Below are 26,362 nucleotides of genomic sequence, written 5' to 3' on the forward strand. Positions count from 1 at the left end.
CAACAGTAGCTTAAGTCTCATAGGAAGAAAAAGCATCTCTCAGACATCAAAGCATAGGAATCTCCCAGACCTGACTGTTGACAATTGCACAGGGCAGAGTATTTGGTACTGTTTAGGGCATGAAACTCCTGTATGAGTGAACAGGTATGGGGGGAACTGAGCTAGTTATGGGAACAATGTACATAGGGTCGTAGGGGTCAAGATGGCTACTTACAAGACCAAACGATATAATACTTTCCAACCAAACAGGTTACACTGCATTGAAGAATCTAAGAATCAAGTGGCAGATAATATTTGGGAAGATCTTAAATGACAGCATGTTCTGCCAGCTCTGAATGGGTATAGGGAAAATTCTATTCCTGGATAGCAACTGAGGCGGCGGCTGCTACCACACCACAACCACCACCACTGCTACTTCTACAACTATGGCTGGTTAATATTAATTGAGCATTTATTAAGGGCCAACCACAGTTATTAGGGTAAAATAACTTACCCATGGTGACTGAGGCATTAATATAGATAATAGTGTTTTAAATTCCTTCCACAGGAATTATAGGTCAGGGTCTGATCTGCAATGGCTAGCAAAGAAGACACAGGGACTAACAGAGGAAATCAGTCTTTATTGAGTCCTTGTAGATCTTAGCCCCATAAGACAGACAGAAATCTGAGTCCTGCAGGATGATAGTAGGGGTGGAGAAAAGGTGAGCAATAGTTTGGACTGAGGTTGTTCATACCCTACATACCTCATATCATAATGGCTCTTGGAACTACAATTAGGTTGGTAGCATCATGGGACCTAGATGGGAGTAGCTAAGGAAGCAGAAACCAGAGGAGTAAATTCAGTTCTGATAATACTTGTATAAATTCAGTTCTCACAGGCTTGCCAAAGGCTGGGAAAGGGCCAGCATAGAGAAGACCACTGCCTTGCTTTGTTCTCTGGGACCAGGAAAGCCCTCTTGTTTGCAGGCTTAATTATAGGTACTTTTTTGGGGGCATTCTGAGGGCTTGGGCCTTCCAGAAATAGGCTTCACAGAGTCAGAGAAAGTTTACAACTTCAATGCACACCAAAACAGGGAGATCTCTTATCTCATTCAGAGGCTACCAAGTGTAAATTCTGCTCTGGAGAGAACATTCCTGGGTCCAACCCATAGTGACCCTGACATTCACATGGACTGACAGTTTCCTTTTCTTCCAGCCTCTGAGAAAAGATTGCGCACCTTTACTTTGCAGTCTAGTGGCTTCATAAAACCCATTAAATCTAAATTTAACATACTCTTTCAGAAAGTTCAGCTGTGTTTACTTAGGTTCCCAGAATTCCAGGCCACTGAGGGCAAACTTTGAGAATCACAGGTGCAAGGGACTTTTAAATCAACTTGGCCTCAATGTTTCCTTTAGGAGAATTTTCTCTGTCTGGTGGAAGCCACAGTGCATTAGCCACAGAGGAATCCACCATTTCCTGGCTCTGAGTACTTGGGCAAATGACATAACCATTCTGTGCCTCAGTTTTCTCATCTATAAAATGGAGCTATTACCACTACTTACCTCATAGAAATATCAGGAAAAATTCAATAAACCCATTCAAAAGCACATAGAGACACATTTGGCATATGGTATATTCTATTTAAGTGTTAGTTAGTACTCCTGGTTAAGTACAGGAAGTACATATCTCATCTTGGGCCTTTGGAGGAAGCTGCTTCCTCCCATCCTAGATAGAATGAGACTAGTTAAGGAATTGGTCACCAGCATCAAGGTGCCATCTAGGAATACCATCAGCCTGCAAAGAGTCCCCCATTACACTCCAGCTACCACTTTCTTTAGTGTGCCGCCCAATTGTGTTTGAGTGAATTTGAGAGATGGGAGAAGTTGAACAGCATCAGAGTTTCAAACTTCTCATGTAAGTGGGTGGCAAATGGTAGTTTTTTCTTCCCCAGGATAAAGATCTTGACAACCATGTGTCTTTACACTGAAAGGCAGGGCTTCTGTAGGTAGCTGCTTCATCAATATTAAAGAAAGTTATGACTCCCAAGAGTATTTCATGTCCTAATCTGCAGAACTGTAATTATATGGAAAAGAGATGTTAAAATGTGATTAGGGTTACTACTGATTTTAAAATAGGGAGACTATGCTGGATTATCTGTGTGGGCCCAATGAAATCACTCCAATAAAAGAGTAAGCACTTTACAGCAGAGGGAAAAGAGGAAGTCAGAGAGATGAAAAAGGGGAAGCAGAGGATTTGACATTAGCTTGAATATGGAGTGGGGCACATGTCAAAAAAACCCGATGACCCTAGTCATACAACAACAAGGAACTGAATTCTGACAATAACCAGTGAGCTTGGAAGAAGATTCTGAGCCCTGAATGACAACCACAACCCCATTTGATATCTTGATTTTAGTTCAGTGAGACCCTAAGAAGAGAATCCAGCCACATTATGCTGAATGTGTGATCTAAAGAAACTGTGAGAGAATAAATGGATGATGTTTTAAGCTGCTAAATTTGTCATAGCAGTAACAGAAAACTAACACAATGCTCTGGGTCTCAATTTGTATGTCTGTGAAATGGGGGCAAAATGCCTTGTCTTGCTTACCTTTTGGGCTGTTATGAAGACAAAATGATGGGTCCAAGAGGGCTCTGAAGTTTCAAGTTATAAAACTGTTATGATATTCTCCAACAGGGAAAAAAGTGCATCTGTTTTGAAGCAATTGGATTGAAGCAATTAAAAGCTTAGAGCTGACATTTCCCAGAAGTGCTAAGGGTTTGGAGGGTTGCTTCTCCTCTCTTAGAGAAGCTGCATAGTATAGATGCAATCAGAAAACCTAGGTCCAGCTTTATTTTCTACATGCATATCCTTAGTCATGTGTCACCTCTCTGAGCCTCAATAAAATGAGGGTAACCATCTCTGGTCTGCCTAGATGATATGGTTGTGTGAGGCTTGACTAAAGCAATGACTGTAAACATGTAATGGGGACAAAGTACCGAGATGGGAAGTCTATTAGTCCTCTCCAGTGTGTGCTCTGCTGCTGGCAGCAGATATGATTGGGTAAACTAGTCACCCAAAGAAAGTAGCATTGAACTCTTAGCACCTGTTTTCTGCCATTATCTCTGGTATGTGGCCTTAGACAAGTCCCTTCTCCTCTCTGGGTCTTTTTCCATTTTAAGAGGTTATAGTATAGTCTATGGTCTTCAGCTGAAAGGCTTCAGAATCACCTGGAGAGATGAATGGCAAATGGGGGATAAGTAGTTCTCTTCTTTTTATATGCCCCTCCTACCCCCAATAGACTATCACCTAAAAGCTCAAGTCAGAGAAGTTTATTAAATCATGCAAAGTAAGTCCTATTTAGGATATAGGAATTGAATCCCAGGTTATGTGGTTTCAAGCAACTGATTCTCAAATTTAAAATTTTCCTAGCCAATTTCAAGCTGATTAACAAGAATCATGCCCCTCCTAGTTCCTTGCAGTTCCCATTAATATTGCTTTGTCATGACTGTGAGATTTCCTCCCAGAATCCCCCTTATGCAAACTGAAGATCCTAAACTAGGGCCAGAGAAAACCTTGTGGATTTATCTACGTTTTAGTTAAATGTAATCTGTAACAAAACCCATAGCTGAGAATAACAGAATGTCAAAATCTAAATGGAATTTTGAGACTATCCTGTTTAAAAACAATTTGAGGCCTAGAGAGAGGGATGTACTTGGTAAGCATTAAAGAAAATCTGTGACAGAGGCAAATCTAGACCCCTAGGGCTTCTGAAAGGAGTTCTTTCCACTGCTGCATGTTGCCTTTCCACTGTCTTTAGTGGCCAGAGATTTGAAAATCTTTCCTTAGGTGGGTTTCACCATTTTTTGAAGTGGAGAAACTTCATTTATATGTCATCAAAGTACAAGGCCATTTACAAAGCACTGTAAGAAGGGGGCAGCTATGGACACCATCTTTATAAACATTCTCAACATAACCAAATTGGCCTTTTCCAGCACTTTGGGTCTTTGCCTCACCAAAAGGTCTTCTTCCTCAACCTGCTTTTTTGTCTCAAATGCCTTGTATCAGTGCTTCTCAATCTTTAATGTGCATAGAAATATAGAAATCTTATTAAAATAAAGGTTCTGGGGGCACCTGGGTGGTTCAGTGGTTGAACATCTGCCTTCAGCTCAGGTCCTGGGGTCCTGGGATCGAGTCCTGCATCAGGCTCCCTGCAGGGAACCTGCTTGTCCCTCTGCCTATGTCTCTGCCTCACTCTATGTGTCTCTCATGAATGAATAAATAAAATATTTAAAATAAAATAAAATAAAATAAAATAAAATAAAATAAAATAAAATAAGTTCTGATTACAAATGTCTGTGGTGGTGCTCAAGAATCTGCTTCTAACAAGCTCCCAGGTAATGATGATACTGAGGGGGATGGACCACATTTGGAGTAGTAAGACTTGTAGATATTGTTTCCATCAGTCTCATTTCCAAGTGTCTTCTCTATGTACCATCAGGATTCCTTTACTACTAAGGGGTAGTATGAAGTATTAGAAACAGTAAGGCCTCTGTAGCTCCCAGTCCCAGATTTTTATCAATCCTTCACTGTATGATCTTGAGCAAAGCCATTTCTCATTTCCCTGAAACTTAACTTTCTAAATCTGTAAAATGGGGCTCTTACCAATCATGCAGTGATGTTGTGAGGCCTGAGAGAATGACAAGGGTTTATGCAAAGTAGACTGCAGATGGAGAATCCTGGTTATAAAAAGATTCTGTGCTTGAGTTTCCTTAGAATTGAAAAATATGACATGAGCAGTGCATGGCAGCTGCATCATCATGTCTAATATGCTCAAAGATTGTTTCCATGAAAAAAAAAAACTGCAGCTGGATATATGCAACTGATGAATCACTAAATTCTACCCTGGAAACTTATAATACACTATATATTAACTAACTTGAATTTAAATATAACTTTAAAAAAGTGCAGATGGAGGCCATCAATACTGGACAGTCTGCATATTTTATTGAAAGTCACACGAATGGGCCCCAGGATATCTTTGTCTGATGTCACATATGTATTTCACATAGGCAGTCTTTCTAGCTTCTGTTAATGTCCTTGGTATCAAGTGCTTTATTTCCCTATGAAAATGAAGGCTTTTCTTCATCAAAAACACCCCTTCAAGGTATCTTGTTTGCTTCTATCTTGTTTGTATCTTTTAAATGTTCCTGAAGGGTTTTGGGCTTGCAGTGTGTCAAGGCCATTTGCTTGCAGCTACATTAAAACTAGTATCATTCTTTTGAAAACATTTTTTTTGAAACATTCTTTTGAAAACATTTTTTTTCTGGTAACAGAGATACACTTTCCTCTACTACTTTATTCTAATTATTACATAATCAAGGAACATCTAGAAAAGGGATGGATACTTCCCTTTGAAAACCAGTTATTTTAGAAATACTAAAGTATTTCTATGTGGTGCTGTTTTGTTACTGAAGTTGGATGCTGAGTTTTATACTCCCACCCTGTGGCTAGACAACCTCTCCACCTTTTTTAAAGCAAAAACTTCAATAATATTTCTTATTCTAAATCATCTCTAACTTTTGTTATCACCACAGAAAACCTTGTAAGGATTTGACCCCAAGCATTAAGTACCAAAGAGGTACCAATACCTTTTTTCCCTTCTCAAACGGTATGTGTGGACGCCTTCAGTTTCTTGGACTGAAAATACACATACTACAACCTTGGTAATGTACATAGACACATATGAGGATCTTTTTTTCTTTGAAAAATAGCTAAGCCAAAGACCTAGTAACTGCTAAAAAAATAAACTCTTCATTTCACAAGGTAAAACTGAAGGATTCTTTTTAAAACATTACCAAATGGGTATATAGGTGAGGAGAAAGCTTAACTCAGAAATTTCTTCCAGTCCAGTTTTTGTTCCTCTCTAAACTAGACCTGCAACCTCTATTTCCCTTCAAATGTTTGCTTTTTAATATTTTATTAGAAAAAGTCAGAGTCATCCAGTTCCAGTAATGTACCCTCTGTGTTACTAAGGGAAAACAGCATGGGATAGAGTCAGAGAGGCCTAGATTCTAATCACAGTCCTGTTATTTACTTTATGTATGACCTTGAGCCAGTTACTTTAGCCTCCTGGGCCATAGTTCTTTTATCTGTAAAATGAAGGAATAGCATCTACCTGCATGATTGATGTAATGACAAAGATTATGTATATGAAGCACTTAGAACTTAATACGTGCTTAGTAAGTGTTACCACTGTCAGTTCAAGGTTTACAATTCATCCATTGCCAGTTTCTCTAACCTGCTGGTCAAGGTAATTTCCTATAGTTGCACTCTTCAATAGTTCACCTATAGTTCACCTCATTCTCATAGCCTCTTCTAAATGACTATTCCATCCATCAAGCCTGGGACAAGTCAGTCTCATTCCATGACAATGTGCCTCACCATAGAAGCTTCTGCTCTTTAAATTAGAGTGCAAAGTAGTGGAGGGAGGGCACTAAATTTCATCTTGGGGCATTCTTTGGGTATACCCCAGGGCAGGGGCAGAGCTATCCAGCTACTGCTTCCTAGTCTCAGCCAGTTAGGTGGTCCCAACTTTCTAGGCCAGGCTTTTGATATATGGCCTGGAAAACACATAGCAATCTCATGGTCACATTTCTGGGACACCTATTTAACTGGACTGCAGTGGCTTTCTCTAGTTCTCAATAATCTTTCAATATTTGTAGTGGTGATTGTGGTACCCTCCCCCCCACCACCAAGAAAACAGGAGTGAAATGATGTTTCTACCATCTTCAAATGTACTGAAGTCCCATTGGCCACTGCTTCTGTGGCCAAAATCTACACATCCACTTGCTTTAGTTAGTTATCTAATGGGGCAGAGCAAGCAGAGAGGCCACAGCCCTAAGAACAGTGCTCAAGAAACACTTTCTGGGTGAGGCTGGCAGTCTCACAGCAATTTCCTTTTAGGGGTGGTGGTCGAGTAGAATGGTGGTCACTTGGCTCTCTTGTTCCTGGTTCTGATTAACTTGGCCTTTGATACTGGGTAGAACTGAGAGAGTTCTATGTTGCCACCTGGGCATGTCTTTATTGGAAATAGCATCAAGTTTCCACTCAATTACTTCCATAAAGGCTCTCAGTGTGTTAGCCTACATGATACTAATTCACCAATGAATCATGTTGAGTTCAGTCTTGAGAGTGGCTATCACCCTTCAGTAATACTGTTTCAAAGGCATCTCAGAGTTGGTTTGGGCATATCTGCATTCTCTCTCCCTTCCCCTTCCTCCATCTCCCTCTCCTTTCTTTTCGCATGTCTATGCTGCTCTGTCAGGTCCATAGTCAAGGTCTTGCTAGAAGGATCCAAGTAGGAAAGTTCTTTTTCTTATATGGGGCTACACTATAATGACACAGACCCTAAAGACAGGTTATGGCCCAAGCACCTGCATGGAAACACAAGCAGTGACACTTTCTCCAGCAGCTTCCCACCAACAAATAAGAATCAGAAATACCTACTTAGATTTCTGAATAACTATACCAGTTGTGCTTTAGACTGAGATTGCAAATGGAACACCAGCTTATATCTGAAAATTTTCCACTTGATGACAAATATGTGGAGCTCAAAAATAAGGGTAAAAGCCAAACATTCAAAATGATGACCACTAAAGCCATCAATCATAAGGCCCCTTGTTAGATAAGTGTTATATAATGGAAAGAAACTTGTATAAGAGCCTAGGGACCTAGGAACTTTTTGAGACATGGCTGATACCTTGCTCTGCCTCAGTTTATCCAATAATAAACTAGGAAGTTAGGCTAAGTAAGTTTGGAAGGCCCTTCCAATCAAATACTTTATGGGTTCTAAAGAGTCTTTTATCTTAAGTGCTGTGGTTCTTAACCTTTATTGGGTCACAGGCCCATTTGAAATTCAGTTGAATGTTATGGACCACCTCCCCAGAAAAGGCACAGTGTCATGGAATTCTGCATACCATTTCAGAAGCTTCATGGAGTTTCTGAATCCACAGACACTGGGTTAAGAGTTGCTTCTCAAAGAATTTAAAAGAGTTTATCTCCAGAAGGCAAACATAAAGCAACAGTGCCAGGTGTCTGGCCTCAATCCATCTTAACAATTTTCCCAGTATTTGACCCAAAAATGGAACTTCTACAGGACAAATGCAGTCTGCCTTTTTAAAAGAACTGTTTTCAGCTTTTGTTTCTATCTTGATTGCTTAGAAATGAAGCTGTCAGGAAACAAAATAGAAGGAAAAATAATTCAAACAGACCTAGGCTTCAACATGCAAAATATTCTTTGCAGATTTGTCATACATGGTTGTATGCAAAAATAAAAAGGCCGCTTTCCTGAGTTCACATGAAGAAGTTGTGATTGGCATCACCCATGATGTCTGGCCCAATAGGAGCAGACAGGTTCTTGGCAATACTGCAGTGCCAGAGCTCCAACCTGGTACCAGAGTCATTATCCTCAGTAAGAGACATGTTAAGATTCTCCAATGTTTGGCAAACATTCCTACTCTTCTACTTCCAAGGCAAGCAATGGTCCCAATTCAAGTAGTTTTTACTTCAGGGTAAGATCTCTGAGATCAGTCTTTAGTCTCAAATCTTTCAGAGTTGATGGTCTTTTGAGGAGACAGGAAATTCAGAATACAGTTGAAAACTAAGCTCCTTTCTTCAACTCAGGTCAGTAGATAGCTTGGTTTCTGCAGTCTGGCTTGAGGAAGTTCAGACATTCACAATCATATAGGAGCTCAAGATAGACCTTCTGAGGAAATGAAGACAGAATACATAAGAGAAATAAACCTGTGTCTAAGACATGTGCCCCTTATTTTATAGCATCCTAGAGCCTGAAGGTGCAGGGCCAGGAAGGAGCTGCTCTCTTCAGCACAAAATGTCTCAGCACAGAAAAGTTTGAAGACCCTTCCAGAACCTGTGAAGGGTCGCCTGAGGCCAAGGATTTTAAAACCTGAAAAGAAAAGAAGAGAGTAGGTAATTAGCTAGAACTAGTCAAGTACTTAACAGCCACTGAGCAGTAAGGCCTTTCTTGGTAGGTAGCTAATCATATAATTGGTAGCTAATCTTCTGAGTAATAGAGGCTAGCTAGGAAAAGGCCCTTACAACAACTCAGATTCCATGAAACAGGCCTAAGATTGTGCTATAATCAGGGCTAGAAACTGTGCATTTGACCTCAACTCTAAGCCCCCAAAAGACCTATGGAACTCTGAGGACTGGCAGTGATAAGAAGAAAAGGAAGGCTAGGAAACAAATGGAAAGCTCTTCTTCAGATACCAATCTCATTTACATTTATATTGGTCCATGTCATGCCAGCAATCTGATAGCCAAACAATTAGAACTCCTAGGTAGAGAAAAAAAAATTCCGTGATCTCTGTGGCTCCTGTGACCTTAGCAAGTTAACATCTCTTCTGAACCTCAGTTCCTTTATATGCTAAGTTAAAATACATATTATCCTCCTTAATCTGGCATTTGAAATGGAACAAATGAAATAACGGAAGTGAAAGTACTTTGCATTAAACAAATATAAAGGACTAAGGATAAAGGTTCAGGGGTAAGACTTGAATAGTGATTTGGTCTGCAGGTGTGAAGTCCCTACATGATACTGAAGTAGACTCATGGTACTTGTTATAACACCAAAAGAGAAGTTACCAATTTTCTTATAGACCCAAAGGATGTCAGAATTAGAAGGTTCCAAACTTTTAGTTTTACAGATTGGGAAATTGAGGCTAAGAGAACAAAATGTACTTGCCACAAATGTCACAGTCTAGGATTCTGAATGAACTTTATCCAAAGGCAACTTGTAAAACTACACTGTAATTTAGTTGGGGGAAAAAGAAAGAAAAGAGGAGGGAGACTTAAAAAAATAGGGAACCTCAGAATTGGAAGGCAGTAAGTTTAAGGGTCACATAATTATAGGCTACCCCTGGACCTACAAGATATTTTAATCCTCAAAAGCTCAGATCCCATAAAGAAGGCTTACATGTAATAAGATTCTGTAATCAGGAGTGGAGACTACATACCAGAGGCCTCAACTCTCATCTCCAGGAAGTCTGCCTTGAGAACTGTGGGTAAAGGAGGAAAAATATTTCACTAAGATTCTAGAAATCAGAACTGGAAAGGCAAAGCAAAGGTTTGGTGACCCTTTCAGGCCAGTGCCAAAGAGTCCACTTGAAAAATGGGAAGTGATTCCATCCAAGTGTTTCAAAATATCTAGATCTATGCTTATTAGTTGGGCTGCCTCTCTGGCAGATTTAGAAAGCCCAGTAACTGAGATACAAAGACGTCTCTCAGGTGTCCAAACAATCCTTTGAGTGTTAGACTATGGGAGGGTAGTGGAGCCCAGAGAAACTGGCCCAAAGACTATATTCTGTGATTATCTCTGATAGGGAGGAAAGGCAAGGTGGAAGGGCAAATACCATGCAAAACATCAATCATCCTTTGTCTAGAAGACCAAACCAGCTTTCTTCAACCTCTTGATTTAGTAATACTAAGTTAGCCTTGTCTGGGAAGAGCTGGAGGGAAGGGACAATCCTAAAGAATGAAGCCCTAGTGTTGCCAGAACATCCCAGAAATTAGCTGGCTAGGGCTATTTGTGTACTACTGTTTTTCACTTCTTTCCTAAGTCTATTTACACATACTTCCTGAGATATCTTATTCCCATTCATGGTTTAAATCACCACCAAAAACTGAGAACCCACCAAAGGGCCACTATTCATGTTGTGGTAAATGTAAATGCCTCATGAAGTTGCACAGTGGCTGTAATCAACAGTTCTACACTTAAATCTCTGTGGGTTTAACTGCAACTATTATTACAAGTTGCAGTTACCTACTAGACATTTCCTTTTTTATTAAGTTTTGTTTAAATTCTACTTAGATAACATACTGTTAACATACTGTTAACAAGTGCCCTCCATATGTCAACCACATATTTACCCCATCCCTCACCCCCCTCTCTTCTGGTACATATGTGTTTGTTTTCTATAACTAAAAGCGTGTTTCTTGGTTTGTCTCTCCATTTTTTTCCTTTGCTTATTTGTTTTGTTTTATAAATTCTACTTAATTATAAATATATAACTTTTACATAAAATATATTTATATATCCTTTATGGATATATATAGCTATTATATAATTATACTAATATTATATTATATTATTATATTTATTATATATACCACCTCTTCTTTATCCATTCATCAGTCAAACACAGGCTGTTTCCATATTTTGGCTATTGTAGATAATGCTGCTATAAACATGAGGGTGCAAAGTTTGGGTAATCCTTTCAGGCTAATTCCTTTGAATCAGCATTTTCATATCCTTTCAGTAAACACCTAGTACTGGTATTTGCTGGATCATAGCAAGTTTCTATTTTTACCTTTTTAAGGAACCTCCATATTGTTTTCCAGCGTGTCTGCACCCAGTTTGCATTCCCACCAACAGTGTTCCCCTTTCTCCACATCTTCAACAACAACTGTTGTTTTTTTATGTTGTTATTTTAGCCATTTTGACATATGTGAGAGGATATCTCATTGTAGTTTTGGTTTCCATTTCCCTGATGATGAGTGATATTGAGCATCTTTTCAAGTGTCTATTGGCCATCTGGATGCCTCCTTTGGAAAAAAAATGACTATTCATGTCTTCTGCCCATTTTTAAACTGGATTATTTGTTTTTCGTGTTGAATTTTAGAGGTTCTTTATATACGTTGGATGCTAACCCTTAATTGGGTATGTCCTTTTTTGCCAGTATCTTCTCCCATTCTGTAGGTTGCTTTTAGTTTTGTTGATTGTTTCCTTCACCGTGCAGAGCTTTTTATCTTGATGAAGTCCCAAAATTCATATTTGCCTTTGTTTCCCTTGCCTCAGGAGACATTTCTAGTAAGTTACTATGGCTGATGTCAAAGGGGTTGCTGCTTGTAGTCTCCTCTAGAATTTTAATGGTTTCCTGTCTCATATTTAGGTCTTTTATCCATTTTGAATTTGTTTTTGTGTTTGGTGTAAGAAAGTGGTCTGGTTTCATTCTTTTGCATGTTGCTGTCCAGTTTTCCCAACACCTATTGTTGAGGAGACTGTCTTTTTCATATTGAATATCCTTTCCTGCTTTGTCAAAGATTAATTGACCATACAGTTGTGGGTTCATTTCTGGGGTTTCTATTCTATTCCATTGAGCTATGTGTCTATTTTTGTGCCAGTACCATACTATCTTCATCACTGCAGATTTGTAATATAACATGAAGTCCAGAATTGTGATGCCACCAGCTTTGGTTTCCTTTTTCAAGATTGCTTTGGTTATTTGGGGTCTTCTGAGGTTTAATACAAATTTCGGGATTGTTTATTCTCGCTCTGTGAAAAATGCTGTTGTTATTTTGATAGGGATTGCATTAAGTGTGTAGATTGCTTTGGGTAATATAGATTTTTCACAATATTTGTTCTTTCAATCCACAAGCATGGAACGTTTGCCAGTTCTTTGTGTCATCTTCAATTTCTTTCATCGCTATTTTTTAGTTTTCAGAGCACAGATCTTTTTCCTCTTTGGTTAGGTTTATTCCTAAGTATATAACAGGTTTGGGTGCAATTTTAAATGGGATTGATTCCTTGATTTTCTTTCAGCTGCTTCATTGTAGATGTATAGAAATGCAACAGATTTCTGTGCATTGATTTTGTTGCCTGCATCCTCACTGAATTCATGTATCAATTCTAGCAATTTTTTTGGTGGAGCCTTTTGAGTTTTCTGTATTAGAGTGTCATGTCATCCACAAAGAGGGAAAGTTTTGCTTCTTCCTTGCCAGTTTGGATGCCTTTTATTGTATGCTTCCTATGGCTCTGCCTTCCAGTGCTGTTACATAACAGTGGCAAGAGTGGACATCCCTGTCTTGTTTTTGACCATAGAGGAAAAGTTCACAGGTTTTCCCCATACATGATGATATTAGCTATGGGCTTTTCATATATGGCCTTTATTATGTTGAGGTATGTTAGAGAGTCCCTCTAACCCTGCGTTGTTGAGGGTTTTTATCATGAATGGATGTTGTACATTGTCACATGACTTTTTCTGCATCTATTGAAAGGATAATATGGTTTTCATCCTTTCTTTTATTAGTGTGATATATCATGTAGATTGATTGGCAAATACTGAACCACCCCTGCAGCCCAGGAACAAATCCCAGCCTATGGTGGTGAATGATTCTCTTACTGTACTGTTGGATTTGGCTTGCTAGTATTTTATTGAGAATTTTTGCATCCATGTTCATTGGGGATATTGGACTCTTGTTCTCTTTTTTAATGGAGTCGTTATCTGCTTTTGGTATTAGGGTAATACTGGCCTCATAGAATGAATTTACAAGGTTTCCTTCCATTTCTATTTTTTGGAATAGTTCGGGAAGAATAGGTATTAACTGTTCTTTAAATGTTTGAAGAATTCCCCTGTGAAGCCATCTGGCCCTGGACTTTGTGTGCTGGGAGAGTTTTGATTACTGATTCAATTTGTTTGCTGGTTATCCGTCTGTGGAAGTTCTATTTCTTCCTGTTTCAGTTTTGGTCATTTATAGGTTTCTAGGAATTTATATGTTTTTTCCAGTTTGTCTAATTTGGGGGCGTATAGATTTTCATAATATTCTAATTGTATTTCCGTGGCATTGGTTGTTATTTCTCCTTTCTCATTTGTGATTTTATGTATTTAGGTCTTTTTTCTTTTTGGTAAGTCTGGCTAGAGGTTTATCAATTTTCTTAATTTTTTCAAAGAATCAGCTCCTGCTTTCATTGATCTGTTTTTTGGGGTATTTTTTAGGTTCAGCATCATTTATTTCTGCTTTAGGCTTTATTATTTCCTTCCTCCTTCTGGGTTTAGGCTTTGTTTCTTTGTTTCTTTTTCTTTTTTTTTTTTTTTTTTTAGACTTTGTTTCTTGGCTTCCTTTAGGTGGCTTTGTGTTTATGGTGAGGGATAGGGACGAAATGGCATCAGCCAGCTCCTTTGTTCCTGGAGAGGCATCTCCATGAACACTGTCTCTCAGAGACACACTCTGAGAAGACTAAACAGTCTTCCCTCTGTGTTCTGCAGGTGTTCTTCAGATCACTTGTTTCATGCTGTCTGTCCCTCTTATTTGCCTGTCTTCTTTCCAGGAGCAGCACAGTGTCTCCAAGTCTCTATCCCAGACAAACTCCAGGCTTTAAGCCCTTGTACGTGTAAGAACTCAAGAAATTCAACCTCTCTCATTTTCCAAGCCAATGACTTTGGCAAAATGTTCTCCTTGTGCATTCCCTTGTGTGCTAGTCTCTCTCTTGCCTGATTCTGTGACCACAGCCCCCTCCCCTTCACAGCACCCATGATCCATTTCTCCATAAGCCCCCACTCCACATTTCCTACCTTCTTCAATGTGGCCTATTCTCTCCCTTTATTTGTGGAGTGTGTTCTAACAGTCTTCATGTCTATTTCTGGGGCATTTAGTATGGTTTTTAGTTATCTAATTGGATGTTCATTGGCTGAGGCAAGCCTAAGGTCCTCCTGCTCCACCATCATCTTCCTCTCAACTTCTACCGGGCATTTCTATATGGATATCCCACAGGGTCTTCAAAAACACTGTGTCCGGGCAGCCCCGGTGGTGCAGCGGTTTAGCGCTGCCTGCAGCCCAGGGCGTGATCCTGGAGACCTTGGATCGAGTCCCACGTCAGGCTCTCTGCGTGGAGCCTGCTTCTCCCTCTGCCTGTATCTCTGCCTCTCTCTCTCTCTGTGTGTCTCTATGAATAAATAAATAAAATCTTAAAAAAAAAAAAAACACTGTGTCCAAAATTGAGGAGAGTAACTTTCCCACAAAATCTGTTCTTCCATGATTAATTATTGTTATCATTCACTTAATTTTCCACATTAGACTTTTTTACCTCTTAATCCTTCTCCAATGCTCCGTGTTTATATATATATATATATATATATATATATATATATATGAGATAGAGAGAGAGCACATGTGGTGGGGAGGGGGCAGAGGGAGAGGGAGATGCAGACTCCCAACTGAGCAGGGAGCCCAATGTGGGGCTCAATCCCAGGACCTTGAGATCATGACCTGAGCCAAAGGCAGATACTTAACCAACTGAGCCACCCAGGTGCCCATCTAATGCTTCATGTTTGAAAAGTCGGCCAGGGGATCCCTGGGTGGCGCAGCGGTTTGGCGCCTGCCTTTGGCCCAGGGCGCGATCCTGGAGACCCGGGATCAAATCCCACGTCAGGCTCCTGGTGCATGGAGCGTGTTTCTCCCTCTGCCTATGTCTCTGCCTCTCTCTCTCTCTCTATGTGACTATCATAAATAAATAAAATAAAAAAAAAAAGAAAAGTCGGCCAGGTTTCATTGTATCTATTTCAAATCTGTCCTTCTATTCCATTTTACTGGCAATGCTGTAAGTTAGGGCCTAATTAACAGTTGCCATGATGATTAGTCTCCTAATTGGTTTCTCTGTTTCTAGCCTTTACTCTCCCATCTATCTTCCTCATTACTAAGAGAATGTTTTGTTGTTGTTGTTGTTGTTTTACAACTGAGTCATCCCAGAATTTGCACTATCGTGTTTAAAAGTTCCATGATTCTCCATGTACTATAGTATAAAGACCAAGTTCCTTAGTATGTCATATAAGGTCTTTACAATCTGGCCACAATCTGTCTTTCCAGCTTCACCTCCAGGTAAGCTTTCCTCTTTTCACTCTGACATTGTAGCCAAAGTGGAACACTAATCACTTACTGAACCTGTCTTGTATCAGCTGTTCTTCCTTACTGAACCATCCTCCCCTCCCTTCTCTTCTTGATGGACCATTTCTTATTTTCATTTAGGTTTTAAATTTTTATTGGTTATGGAAGAGAGAAGAATGAGGATGTGAAGTAATTCAAATGTCAGGCTGCAGTTGGGTACAAATGGGAAGTAAAAAGGAGCAGAACAAAAGTTAAACAGATTATTATTTTTATCAGAGATGAGAGAAGAGCCTGTTAACAATGTCTATAGATGGTACTGATGTGGCAAGTCTGAGAATCTTGACCAGTAGCCAGCATGTAGACGTATCAATGTAAGTGGTGGTTATAAGGTGGGAGCCTAGACAGAAGTAGCGTTTTTTTCTATGTGGATACTAAGTGGGAGGAAGCTGTATGGCTTTATGTCTCATGATACACTGGAGGACAGGTGTATCCAATTCAGTCTTGCCCACATTCCTACCAAGACGGAATCTGGGGATAAGGAATAAGATTAAATCTAGGTAGGGGTAGTGGAAGGGGAAGTGGGCAGGGGGTCGGGGTGACTGGGTGATGGGCACTGAGGGGCGCACTTGGCGGGATAAGCACTGGGTGCTATGCTATATGTTGGCAAATTGAACTCCAATAAAAAATAAATAAATAAAATAAATAAAAGATTAAATGTAGGTTTCAGAGACCTGAACATAGGATAAGTAGAGTGGTGCTCTAGCCTGAAGTGCCTGGTTTGGCTACAGCCCCCTTATTTTGTGAGTTGGTCCAAGAATTCCCTGAGGAGTAGCTGACAAAACTAAGACAGCAATTGCCAATCTTTCCATACTCTCAACATTATTTTGGCTATAGTTTCCCTATTATAAGTCAGCCTGCCTTAAAAATTCTATTGGACTTTGTTCATTCCTCTTATATATTCTCTCTCAATACCTTGGTTCCCTGCCTCAGGCTACAAATAAACTCCTCATGTTTTTGGTGTATTTCTACTTATTTTTAAGCCCCAACTTAGATATCACTTCCTCTAAAAAAGGTTTCCTTTAGATATACCTAGTCCACTCTGTTAGTTCTAGTTCATTCCATTTCCTTGGAACTTATTTCTCATTTGGCTTAATCTAGGGAGGGAGGAAGGATCACTAGGACATAGGAAGTGACCCTGCTCACAGGTGGGTACTATATTAAGAGTCTTAAAGAGTCTCTCTTGTCTTTCTCTCATTATTTTTTCTCAAGAGGGACATTTGACTAAGCCTGTTTTAAAAACATCCTAAGCAAACACATTATTGTATTGTTAAGAGAAATCTGGGAGCTTGACTCATTTTATCTGTCATGGTCGAATAAATAGTAAATTATTGTCTAAGGAGAATTGGGCCTGTTCTAATGGCTGACTGCCAAACAGAACTAGGATGACTTGTTGTGCAGGGTCATGTCCGGGTGAGTTAAGTCTCACAGTTTTGACTAAATGATGTCTTTTACCCTAGCTCCACTGCTGGTAAAAGCACATTGTTCTTTTACCTGACCACCTATAAGAGTTATACTCTTATTACTCATCAGGAAACACAATTTCGAACTCCGTAAAAAGCAACATGGAACAAACTCACAAAAAAGTCCCTAGAGGTTAAACTACCATATTTTAGGTATTCTAGTCTAAAGAGTACCAAATGCTAAGCTTTGGATAATTTGTACCAATGTCTTAGAAGTTTTAAAAACAAACTATTTAGAAGGAAGAAAGGGAGGGAAGGAGGGAGGGAGGGAGTAAGTAAATAAAACAACAACAAAAAAATAGATTCCCAGGTCCCACTCTTGGAGATTCTGTTTTAGTGGATCTAGAGTGGAAGGCAAGAATCTGTTTGGTTTTTTATTCCCTCAGTTTTTCCCCAGCGATTTATGTTACGCCACTTAAATGTTTACCTATGCTTATTCTAAGGCTGTTTATGTTAAGAATGTTGCATTCTTTATATTCCTATCAGCTTCCCTTTTAGAATATAATAGAGTCTAAATAAGTAAACTAACAAAAAATAAGATCTACATTGAGTGTCATTTTTTTGCAATATTACTTAGCATGTGAGTACTATGTGTGTGTACATGTGTGTGTACGTGTGTGTGCATGTGTGTGTGTGTGTGAGAGAGAGAGAAGCAGAAGAGAGGAAGAGATAGAAAAACAGAATCAGAGACTCAAATATACAACAGATATGGAGACAGGCAAAGAAAGAAAAATGGGAGAGAGAGACAGAAAACGAGTAAAACAAACAGATAAGGAGACAGAGAGACAATGATAAAAGCAGATATATAAGTAGAAAAACACAAAGAGAGACAGAGACTGAGAATGACAAAGACACAGACAAAGAAACAGTGTGAGAGAGACAAATAGAATAACAAAGACAGAAAAACACACATGTATAGAGACAAAAACAGGCAAGACACCAAGAGACAGAGAGACAGAAATAGGGGAGAAGAAGGAACAAAGACAGAGATGGAGCTGCAGAGAAACAGAAAAAGAATGTAAGAGAGCAACTGTGATGCTCATGATCCATTTATTAAAAAATAACTTGGTTTCTCTTCTGTCACCTATGTGTCTTACCTTCCTGTTTTTCGGGAAGCTGTTTCAAAGAACCTGGTTCTGGAAGCCACCCTGCAAAGAGAAGCCAATCAAATTCCATGAGTTGCTCTGGAAAACATATGAGAAACAATAGATAATGAAAAAGACAAAAAGTATAAACCACACAGGCCACCAATTGAAGGATCCACCATAGCTTGCAAAGGACCTGGGTTTGAGAAACTCAAGTATCAGAATGTGAAATGAAGGTGCCCGGCTAGCTCAGTCGGTAGAGCATGAGAATGTGAAATGACTCCGAGGCAATAGCACCCCCAACGCTGTGCCTAGGGCACAGATTCAGAATGGTCTAAGCATGTTGTTTGTTCAGGCTATTCTTGTGAGAAATAAGTGAAACAAATCCTTGGCTTCAATGTATAAATTTTTGACATTTTCATAAGTACACATAGCTACTTAATCGACATGGTAAAGGCTTTTTCTTATTTCCCCCATTTTACAATTATGGAAAACAAGAGATGTAAGAAAAAGGAATACTAGGAGGCAGTATATGAAAGGAGTCCCAAACACTGGCTGAAGAGAAACCACTCAGGCTAGTTGTGATCATACAAGGCTGGTTCTTGATAGCTGCTGTAGCCCCACTTTAGTCACTCTATACCTGGTTCCTTGGCTTCCAGCCCCACCTCAGCAAAACCTACTGGCCATCAGCTCAATTCTTACCCTGCAAGAGGCTCTCTGGAGAATCTGAGTCATTTTGGAAGATTAAAAAAAAATCATACCATTGATTTAAAAAAAAAAAAAGCCTGAAGGCATAAGTACAATGAACAAATCTGTCCATGAAATTTCTTTAGGGGCACTTGGGTGGCTCAGTGGCTGAGCGTCTGCCTTCAGCTCAGGTTGTGATCCCGGGGTCCTGGGATCAAGCCTCACATCGGCTTCCCTGTGGGAGCCTGCTTTTCCCTCTGCCTGTGTCTCTGCCTCTCTCTCTCTGTCTCTCTTGAATAAATAAATAAAGTCTTTTAAAAAAAGAAATTTCTTTAAAATCCAGTAGCAATAATAAGAAAATATGACAAATTTCCAGAGCCAAGGAAGCATGAAAACAGAAGGTAATCTTACAGAGATCAGAGCAGTGTTAGTGGAATCTCTCAGCCTTTAGTGCTGACTGAAACACTCCAAACAGAGCTTGTCTGTGACATTTCCCTGGACTATGAAGTGAATGATACCCTGGGGTTGTGCACTGTATACCCTTCACAACTATTATGGTGATCCTAAAAGAACTCCTGGTGGTCTAAGATGAACCTTAGGCCAAGGTTGAGGAACAACTCTACTTACACAGATGATGGGATTTCCCCTGCATTGCTAACCACAATATCTGGCTTTGGTTCTTGCTTTTGAGGAGTAGATGCCCGGCATGGAGGGTCTGGAGGTCTCACTGGGGGACGGATGATGGTCGGCTTTTCTCCTGGAGGTCGCGCTTTGCTGAAACTGTCAGAGTCTCCTGAAGGAGAAAACAACACCAAGAAGTTGAATGGTTAGCAAAATGGAACACTATTCATGAACAGACACCCAATATTGGAGTTATCTGGGTTACCTCCCTTAGCCCCCACTTATTTTTGGTCACTAACAACTCTGAATTTCTTTTCCATTTTTTAAAATTTTTCTATCAGCTTAATCCTTCAGAAACTCTATGTTTGAAGCCCAGCTCTAGAATTTCTATGTGTGTGAACCAGGGTATGTCATATCAATTTGCTGTCTTAGTTATTTCATCTATATAATGAAGACCAATAATACATTATCCTACAGAGATATTAAAATTTTAATTAGGAGGATGCCTGGGTGGCGCAGTGGTTGGGCGTCTGCCTTGGGCTCAGGGCGTGATCCTAAGTTCTGGGATAGAGTCCTCCATCAGGCTCCCTGCAGGGGGCCTGCTTCTCCCTCTGCCTATGTCTCTGCCTCTTTTTGTGTGTCTCTCCTGAATAAATAAATAAAATCTTTAAAAAAATTAATTAGGTACTAACATGTTTAGTACAAGCTTGGCACGTAGTTGGTCAATATCTGATGATGAATTGGAATTCGTTAAATTCAGAGTTACCAAAACTCAGCCCCTTTTGACTTACACCTTGACTATTACAGAAGTCCCCTAACTTGCCTCCCTGTCTCTATGTCTCTGGTTTCCAGGTCAGTCAGTACAAAACAAATATATATAATTCTTTATGAAATGGTTTTGGCAGGAGTTTATGACATGATGCACTTACACATTTCTGGTAGTACTGTACACTGGACTTATTCTACCTACATAACCATAAAGAAATCTGAAAGAATGTTGATGAAATACGAAATCATATATATGAGATAGGTCATATTTGTTGATCTAGTGGATCCATTTTGGGGAACAGGCCAAAGGGAATTAACCACTGAAAAACAGGAAAAACAATTGGCACAAAAACATGCTTTTTAATAGCAGAAATTTGGACCCAACTACAAAGACTAAGCAGACCAATTTTTATAAGTACTTAATCAATACATATTACACATGAACTAATAAGGATTTGGGCCAGGTCAAAAAAATATGTGCATTTAAAATAATATTAAGTGGGGGATCCCTGGGTGGCTCAGCGGTTTGGCGCCTGCCTTTGGCCCAGGGCACAATCCTGGAGTCCCGGGATCGAGTCCCACGTCGGGCTCCCAGCGTGGAGCCTGCTTCTCCCTCCTCCTGTGTCTCTGCCTCTCTCTCTCTCTCTGTCTATGATAAATAAATAAATAAATAAATATTTTAAAAAATAAAATAAAATAATATTAAGTGGAAAAAGTCCAGAAAAAGTACTCATGGCCTGATTAACATTATATGGACGTAGGCATATGTGCAACTATGCAAGCAGTGGGAGCAAGGCGGTGGTGGGGTAGGAGGACTCCAGGTTCATCTCGCCCCTCAAACACAGCTGGATAATTACCAAATAATTCTAAATACTCCAGAAATTAATATGAAGACTGACAGAACAAACTCCACAACTACAGGGAGTGGAGAAGAAGCCACATCAAAGAAGGTAGGAAGTATGAACACACCGTTTGGGGGAGAAACAGATCATGAGTGCTGCAGAAGGGAGGGAGCCATGGTCATGGGAGAAAGGCAAGAGAGAGAGGAGCATATGGGGGAATGCACCCCCATAGCCATTAGCTGGGAAAATGAGAATGGCTAATTTTCATGAGTTCTTGCAACCAGGGATTGGGGTGGGGTGGGGTATGTGTGTTAAAGACTGCTATTTTTTTTAAAGTTTTTTTAAAAAGATTTATTTATTTATTTATTTATTTATTTATTTATTTATTTATTTATGATAGGCATAGAGAGAGAGAATGGCAGAGACACAGGCAGAGAGAGAAGCAGGCTCCATGCAGGGAGCCCGACGTGGGACTCGATCCAGGGACTCCAGGATCGCACCCTGGGCCAAAGGCAGGCGCCAAACCGCTGAGCCACCCAGGGATCCCCCAAGACTGCTATTTTAAAGGCTGGCAAGCTTGGCTGTGATAGAGCCCTGCGGGAGATGTCCTACTCCTAGAGAGGGGGCAGGCAAGCAACCAAGGGGCAGACAGCATAAAAATAGTTATCTGAAGAACAACTGGGGCACACAGAGGGGAGATTATTCACTCTTCCTGGAGCACCTCCCTGAGAGGCAGAGTTCAGGGATACACCTCTTTGGAGACAAAGGAGTTGGTTGGCACCATTTTCCTTCCCTACCTCTCAGCACAAATACAGAGCCATCTGCAGAGGGGCAGCTCTGCCCTTACACTGGATGCCTAACTTGCTTATACCAAGTCCCACACTCTTGTGCTCTGGCGCAACTGTTTTTCTCTGTCAAGCTCACCTCAATCCCAGCATGGTGCACTTTCCCAAGAAGACCAGCACAGGGCTCTGCCCACACCACATTCCTAACCCTAGAATTTTAACAGTCAGCAGGCTTGAAGTAATGCTCGCTAGGTGTTAAAAGCAACTGATGAATCACTAAATTCTACCACTGAAACTAATAATACAGAATATGTTAATTAAATCAAATTTAAATAAAAAAATTAACAAACAAATAATCACCTAATGAACTTTTATCTTTAATCTGGAAGATGTGTGATATAAGTCAATCGGAGAAGGACAAACATTATATGGTCTCATTCATTTGGGGAGTATAAAAAATAGTGAAAGGGAATAAAGGGGAAAGGAGAGAAAACTAGTGGGAAATATCAGAGAGGGAGACAGAACATGAGAGACTCCTAACTCTGGGAAACGAACTAGGGGTGGTGGAAGGGGAGGTGGGCAGGGGGTGGAGGTGACTGGGTGATGGGCACTGAGGGGTCACTTGATGGGATGAGCACTGGGTGTTATGCTATATGTTGGCAAATTGAACACCAATAAAAAATAAATTTATAAAAAAATTGGAAAATGCATTTGTGGTTAATATTTTGAAAAATTTGGGCAGCCCGGGTGGCTCAGCAGTTTGGCGCCGCCTTCAGCCCAGGGCCTGATCCTGGAGACCTGGAATTGAGTCCCTGCTTCTCCCTCTGCCTCTCTCTTTCTCTCTGCTCTCTGTGTGTCTCATGAATAAATAAATAAAATCTTAAAAAAATATTTTGAAAAATTAACTATACTACCCTTTTTGATTTGCCAAAATGATGGAGGGACCTGCTGGCATTTGAAATGATAGATCAATAATGCTGGACACTCCAGACAAGGAAGAACTATCTCACCAACTTATGTTTCGTGATGAGTACATTGTCATGGCAGTTATACATACATTGAACATAATACTGTAGTATTGTGCATAGATCATTTTTTCCCAAATTTTCATTAATGTTATTACATATAAAATTTATCTAGAAATGAAGAAGTCAATGGCTTCCCATATAGATGTCTTCAGAAAAATCTGTGTAAATGATCTGAATTTAAGAAACTAGAGAAACCCAAATATGGAAGCAGAGTTTACTTATAAAAAAGAAAAACAACCACTTTTCTCCCGGCACTGTTCTGGGTGTGCTAGAGGGTGTAAAAATGAATAAAATATGACTCTTGCTCTTAAAAAAATAAAGTCAGTAGGCTTTCTGAGAGAGAGCCCAGAGGGCACTGTGCTGCTCCTGAAGAGAAGGCAGTATGACAGTAAGCAAGATAAGTCAGAGAAAGTCAAATACCATGATTTCTTTAATATGTGGCATTTAGGAAACAAAACAAATAATCACAGGAGTAAAAAACTGAGTTGCACACCAAGAAACACTCTTTTTTAAAATTAAAATTCAATTAGCCAACATATAGTACATCATTAGTTTCAGATATAGTGTTCAAAATTTATCAGTTGTGTATAACATCCAGTGCTCATCATATCACGTGCCCTCCTTGATTCCCATCACCCAGTTACCCCATCCCCTAACCCACTTCTCTTCCAGCAACCCTCAGTTGGTTTCCCAGGGTTAAGAGTCTCTCATAGTTTGTTTCCCTCTCTGATTTCTTTCATTCAGTTTTCCCTCCCTTTTCCTATGATCCATTGTTCTGTTTCTTATATTCCACATATGAGTGAAACCATATAATTATCTTTCTCTGATTGATTTATTTAACTCAATCAAATACCCTCCAGTTCCATCCACGTTGATGTAAACGATAAGTATTCATCCTTTCTGATAGCTCAGTAATATTCCATTGTATATACACACTACATCTTTTATCCTTTCATCTGCTGATGGACATCTCAACTCTTTCCACAGTTTTGCTATTGTGGACATTGCTGCTATGAACATTGGGGTGCAGGTCCCCTTTGTTTTACTACATTTGTATCTTTAGGGTATACCTAGTTGAACAATTGCTGGGTTGTAGGGTTGCTCTATTTTTAGCTTCTTGAGAACCCTCCATACTAAAGAAACAGACAATTATAGAGAACAAACTGATGGTTACCAGCAGGGAGGTGGAGGGGGATGAGTAAATAGGTGATGGGGATTAAGGAGTGCACTTGCGATGAGCACAGGATATAGTATGTAAGTGTTGGATTGGTAAATTCTACACCTGAAACTAATACTACACTGTATATTAACTAACTAGAATTTAGACAAAAACAAAAAAATATAGAGAAATATGATGTCAGTAGATTTTTATATTTCTTGATTTTTTGTTTAGTATGTCTTGTCTTTATATTTTCAAGTTTTCTTCTATAAAATTTTAAGGTAAATATAAAAAATATTAACTTTAATCCATGTATACTGTTACAAGGTTTACCCTAAGTATTTAGACACTGTTTTTCTTAAAGATTTTCTCAGTAACTATAAAATGTGTAGGATAAAGGTCAAATTTCTTTTTTTTTAAAGATTTTATTTATTTATTCATGAGAGACACACACAGCAAGAGAGAGAGGCAGAGACACAGGCAGAGGGAGAAGCAGGCTCCATGCAGGGAGCCCGACGCGGGACTCAATCCCAGGTCTCCAGGATCACGCCCCGGGCCGAAGGCAGCACTAAACTGCTGAGCCACCCGGGATGCCCAAAGGTCAAATTTCTTAATATAAATTCAAGGCTCTCTAGAAGCCGCTCCCAAATTATAATCACAGGCAGCAAATCTGGACTTTGCTTCCAGTTCTACTCTAGTCAAACTAGTCTCCTAGTTTCCCTATCAAAGCACGTCCTTGATTCTTACTTTTAGGTCAGTATGTTATAGTGGAGAGTACCAAAAGTTTGGAGTTTAGTAGGTGTGATTTTGAGGCCTTTTTCTGCTACTTCCAAGGATGGGACTCTGGGCAGTTATTTCTCCTTTTTGACCATTGATGTCTTCATCTGAAAAGCGGCTATAATAACCTCTCCCCACTAGGTGATTATAAGGACTAAATTAATCTATTGAGAGTGCCTAGCATACAGAGTGGGTAAGTGTTAGACTGTTTTGCTTCCTGCGTGATATATGCCCCAGTTCTCATGTCTTATCTGTACTATAACTATCCCTCAAAAGAGGTCAGATTTCACCCTTCTGAACAGTTCAGTTGGTATTGGTGATTTCCATCCCTATAAACACTCATGAAGTACTCATATATTGCCTTATCGATTTTTTAAATTCCCCCAGCTAACCAGCCATTCTGGTGAGGGAGACAGATGTGAAAAGAGATAATGATAATACAGTGTGGGGATCCCTGGGTGGCTCAGCGGTTGAGCATCTGCCTTCAGCCCACGGCGTGATCCTGGAATCCTGGGATCGAGTCCCACATCAGGCTCCCTGCGTGGAGCCTGCTTCTCCCTCTGCCTATGTCTCTACCTCTCTGTGTGTCTCTCATGAATAAATAAATAAAATCTTTAAAAAAATAATACAGTGTGATTGGTGTTCTAATGGAGGAATTGTGTATACACATACAAATTCTGTCTCCCCATTTAGATTGTATCTTGGATTTCTGAATATGCCATTCTCCTTAGCACCAGGCTGGGTGCACAGAATTGCAGCTAAGAAATGACCAAAATTATAATAGTTTTTCTATCACACTTTGTATCATCCAAAGCACTCTTCCAGATAACTATTTGATATTCACAATAAGCTTGGGAGGGGAAAAAGTGATGGGTCTTATCTTCTTCATTTCATAGAAAATAAAACTGAGGTTCAGAAAAATGAACTAATTCATTCTCAGTCACATAGGTAAGTGATAGAGTGAGGATTGAAACCCCTATCTCTTGTTTCTGCACCCACTGTTTTTCCTAGTGCTTGATGTATTGTTATTATTAGTCATATAACAATTATAAATAGTAAAAATAATAGTAATGGTAATAAAATAACTGTAAAACTTTTGGCTGTCTTTTATTGAACACCTGTTCTGTTCTAGACACTGGAATACTATACTCAGTATTTTATGCATATATTCTCATTTAACATGGGTCATAACATTCCAAGGTAGGAAGTATTATTACTATTCTACAGTTGTGAAAACAGAGACACAGAGATAAGAAGTAACCTCATAGGTAATTGGCAATAGATTCAGATGCATCTGATTTTTGAAGTCCATGTGGTCCCAAATACCAGTGGTCTTCAATCCTGACTATACATTGGGAACATTAAAATCAATATTGAGGGACGCCTGGGTGGCTCAGTGATTTAGTGCCTGCCTTCGGCTCAGGAGTGATCC

At 39.7% G+C, this 26,362-nt stretch overlaps 1 protein-coding gene across 5 annotated transcripts in view; it reads right to left on the minus strand.

Annotated features, from left to right (window-relative positions):
* Nucleotides 1-4,962: 4,962 nt before the first annotated feature.
* OPHN1 (oligophrenin 1) overlaps nt 4,963-26,362 on the minus strand; it is a 519,936-nt gene continuing 498,536 nt past the window's right edge. For 3 of the 5 annotated variants that reach the window (XM_035711487.2, XM_035711489.2, XM_035711490.2), the window contains 4 exons: nt 19,578-19,743; nt 18,276-18,326; nt 10,015-10,056; nt 4,963-8,945 (listed from right to left, as the gene is read on the minus strand). In XM_035711487.2, the coding sequence (XP_035567380.1) occupies nt 10,023-10,056; nt 18,276-18,326; nt 19,578-19,743 (251 nt within the window). In that variant the 3' untranslated portion in view covers nt 4,963-8,945; nt 10,015-10,022. Of the gene's footprint in view, nt 8,946-9,974; nt 10,057-18,275; nt 18,327-19,577; nt 19,744-26,362 lie in introns of all 5 variants that reach the window. The other 2 variants (XM_035711488.2, XM_025466070.3) reach the window with 2 other exon arrangements.

Source organism: Canis lupus, chromosome X, assembly GCF_003254725.2.
Source record: "Canis lupus dingo isolate Sandy chromosome X, ASM325472v2, whole genome shotgun sequence".
Taxonomy (NCBI): Eukaryota; Metazoa; Chordata; class Mammalia; order Carnivora; family Canidae; genus Canis; species Canis lupus.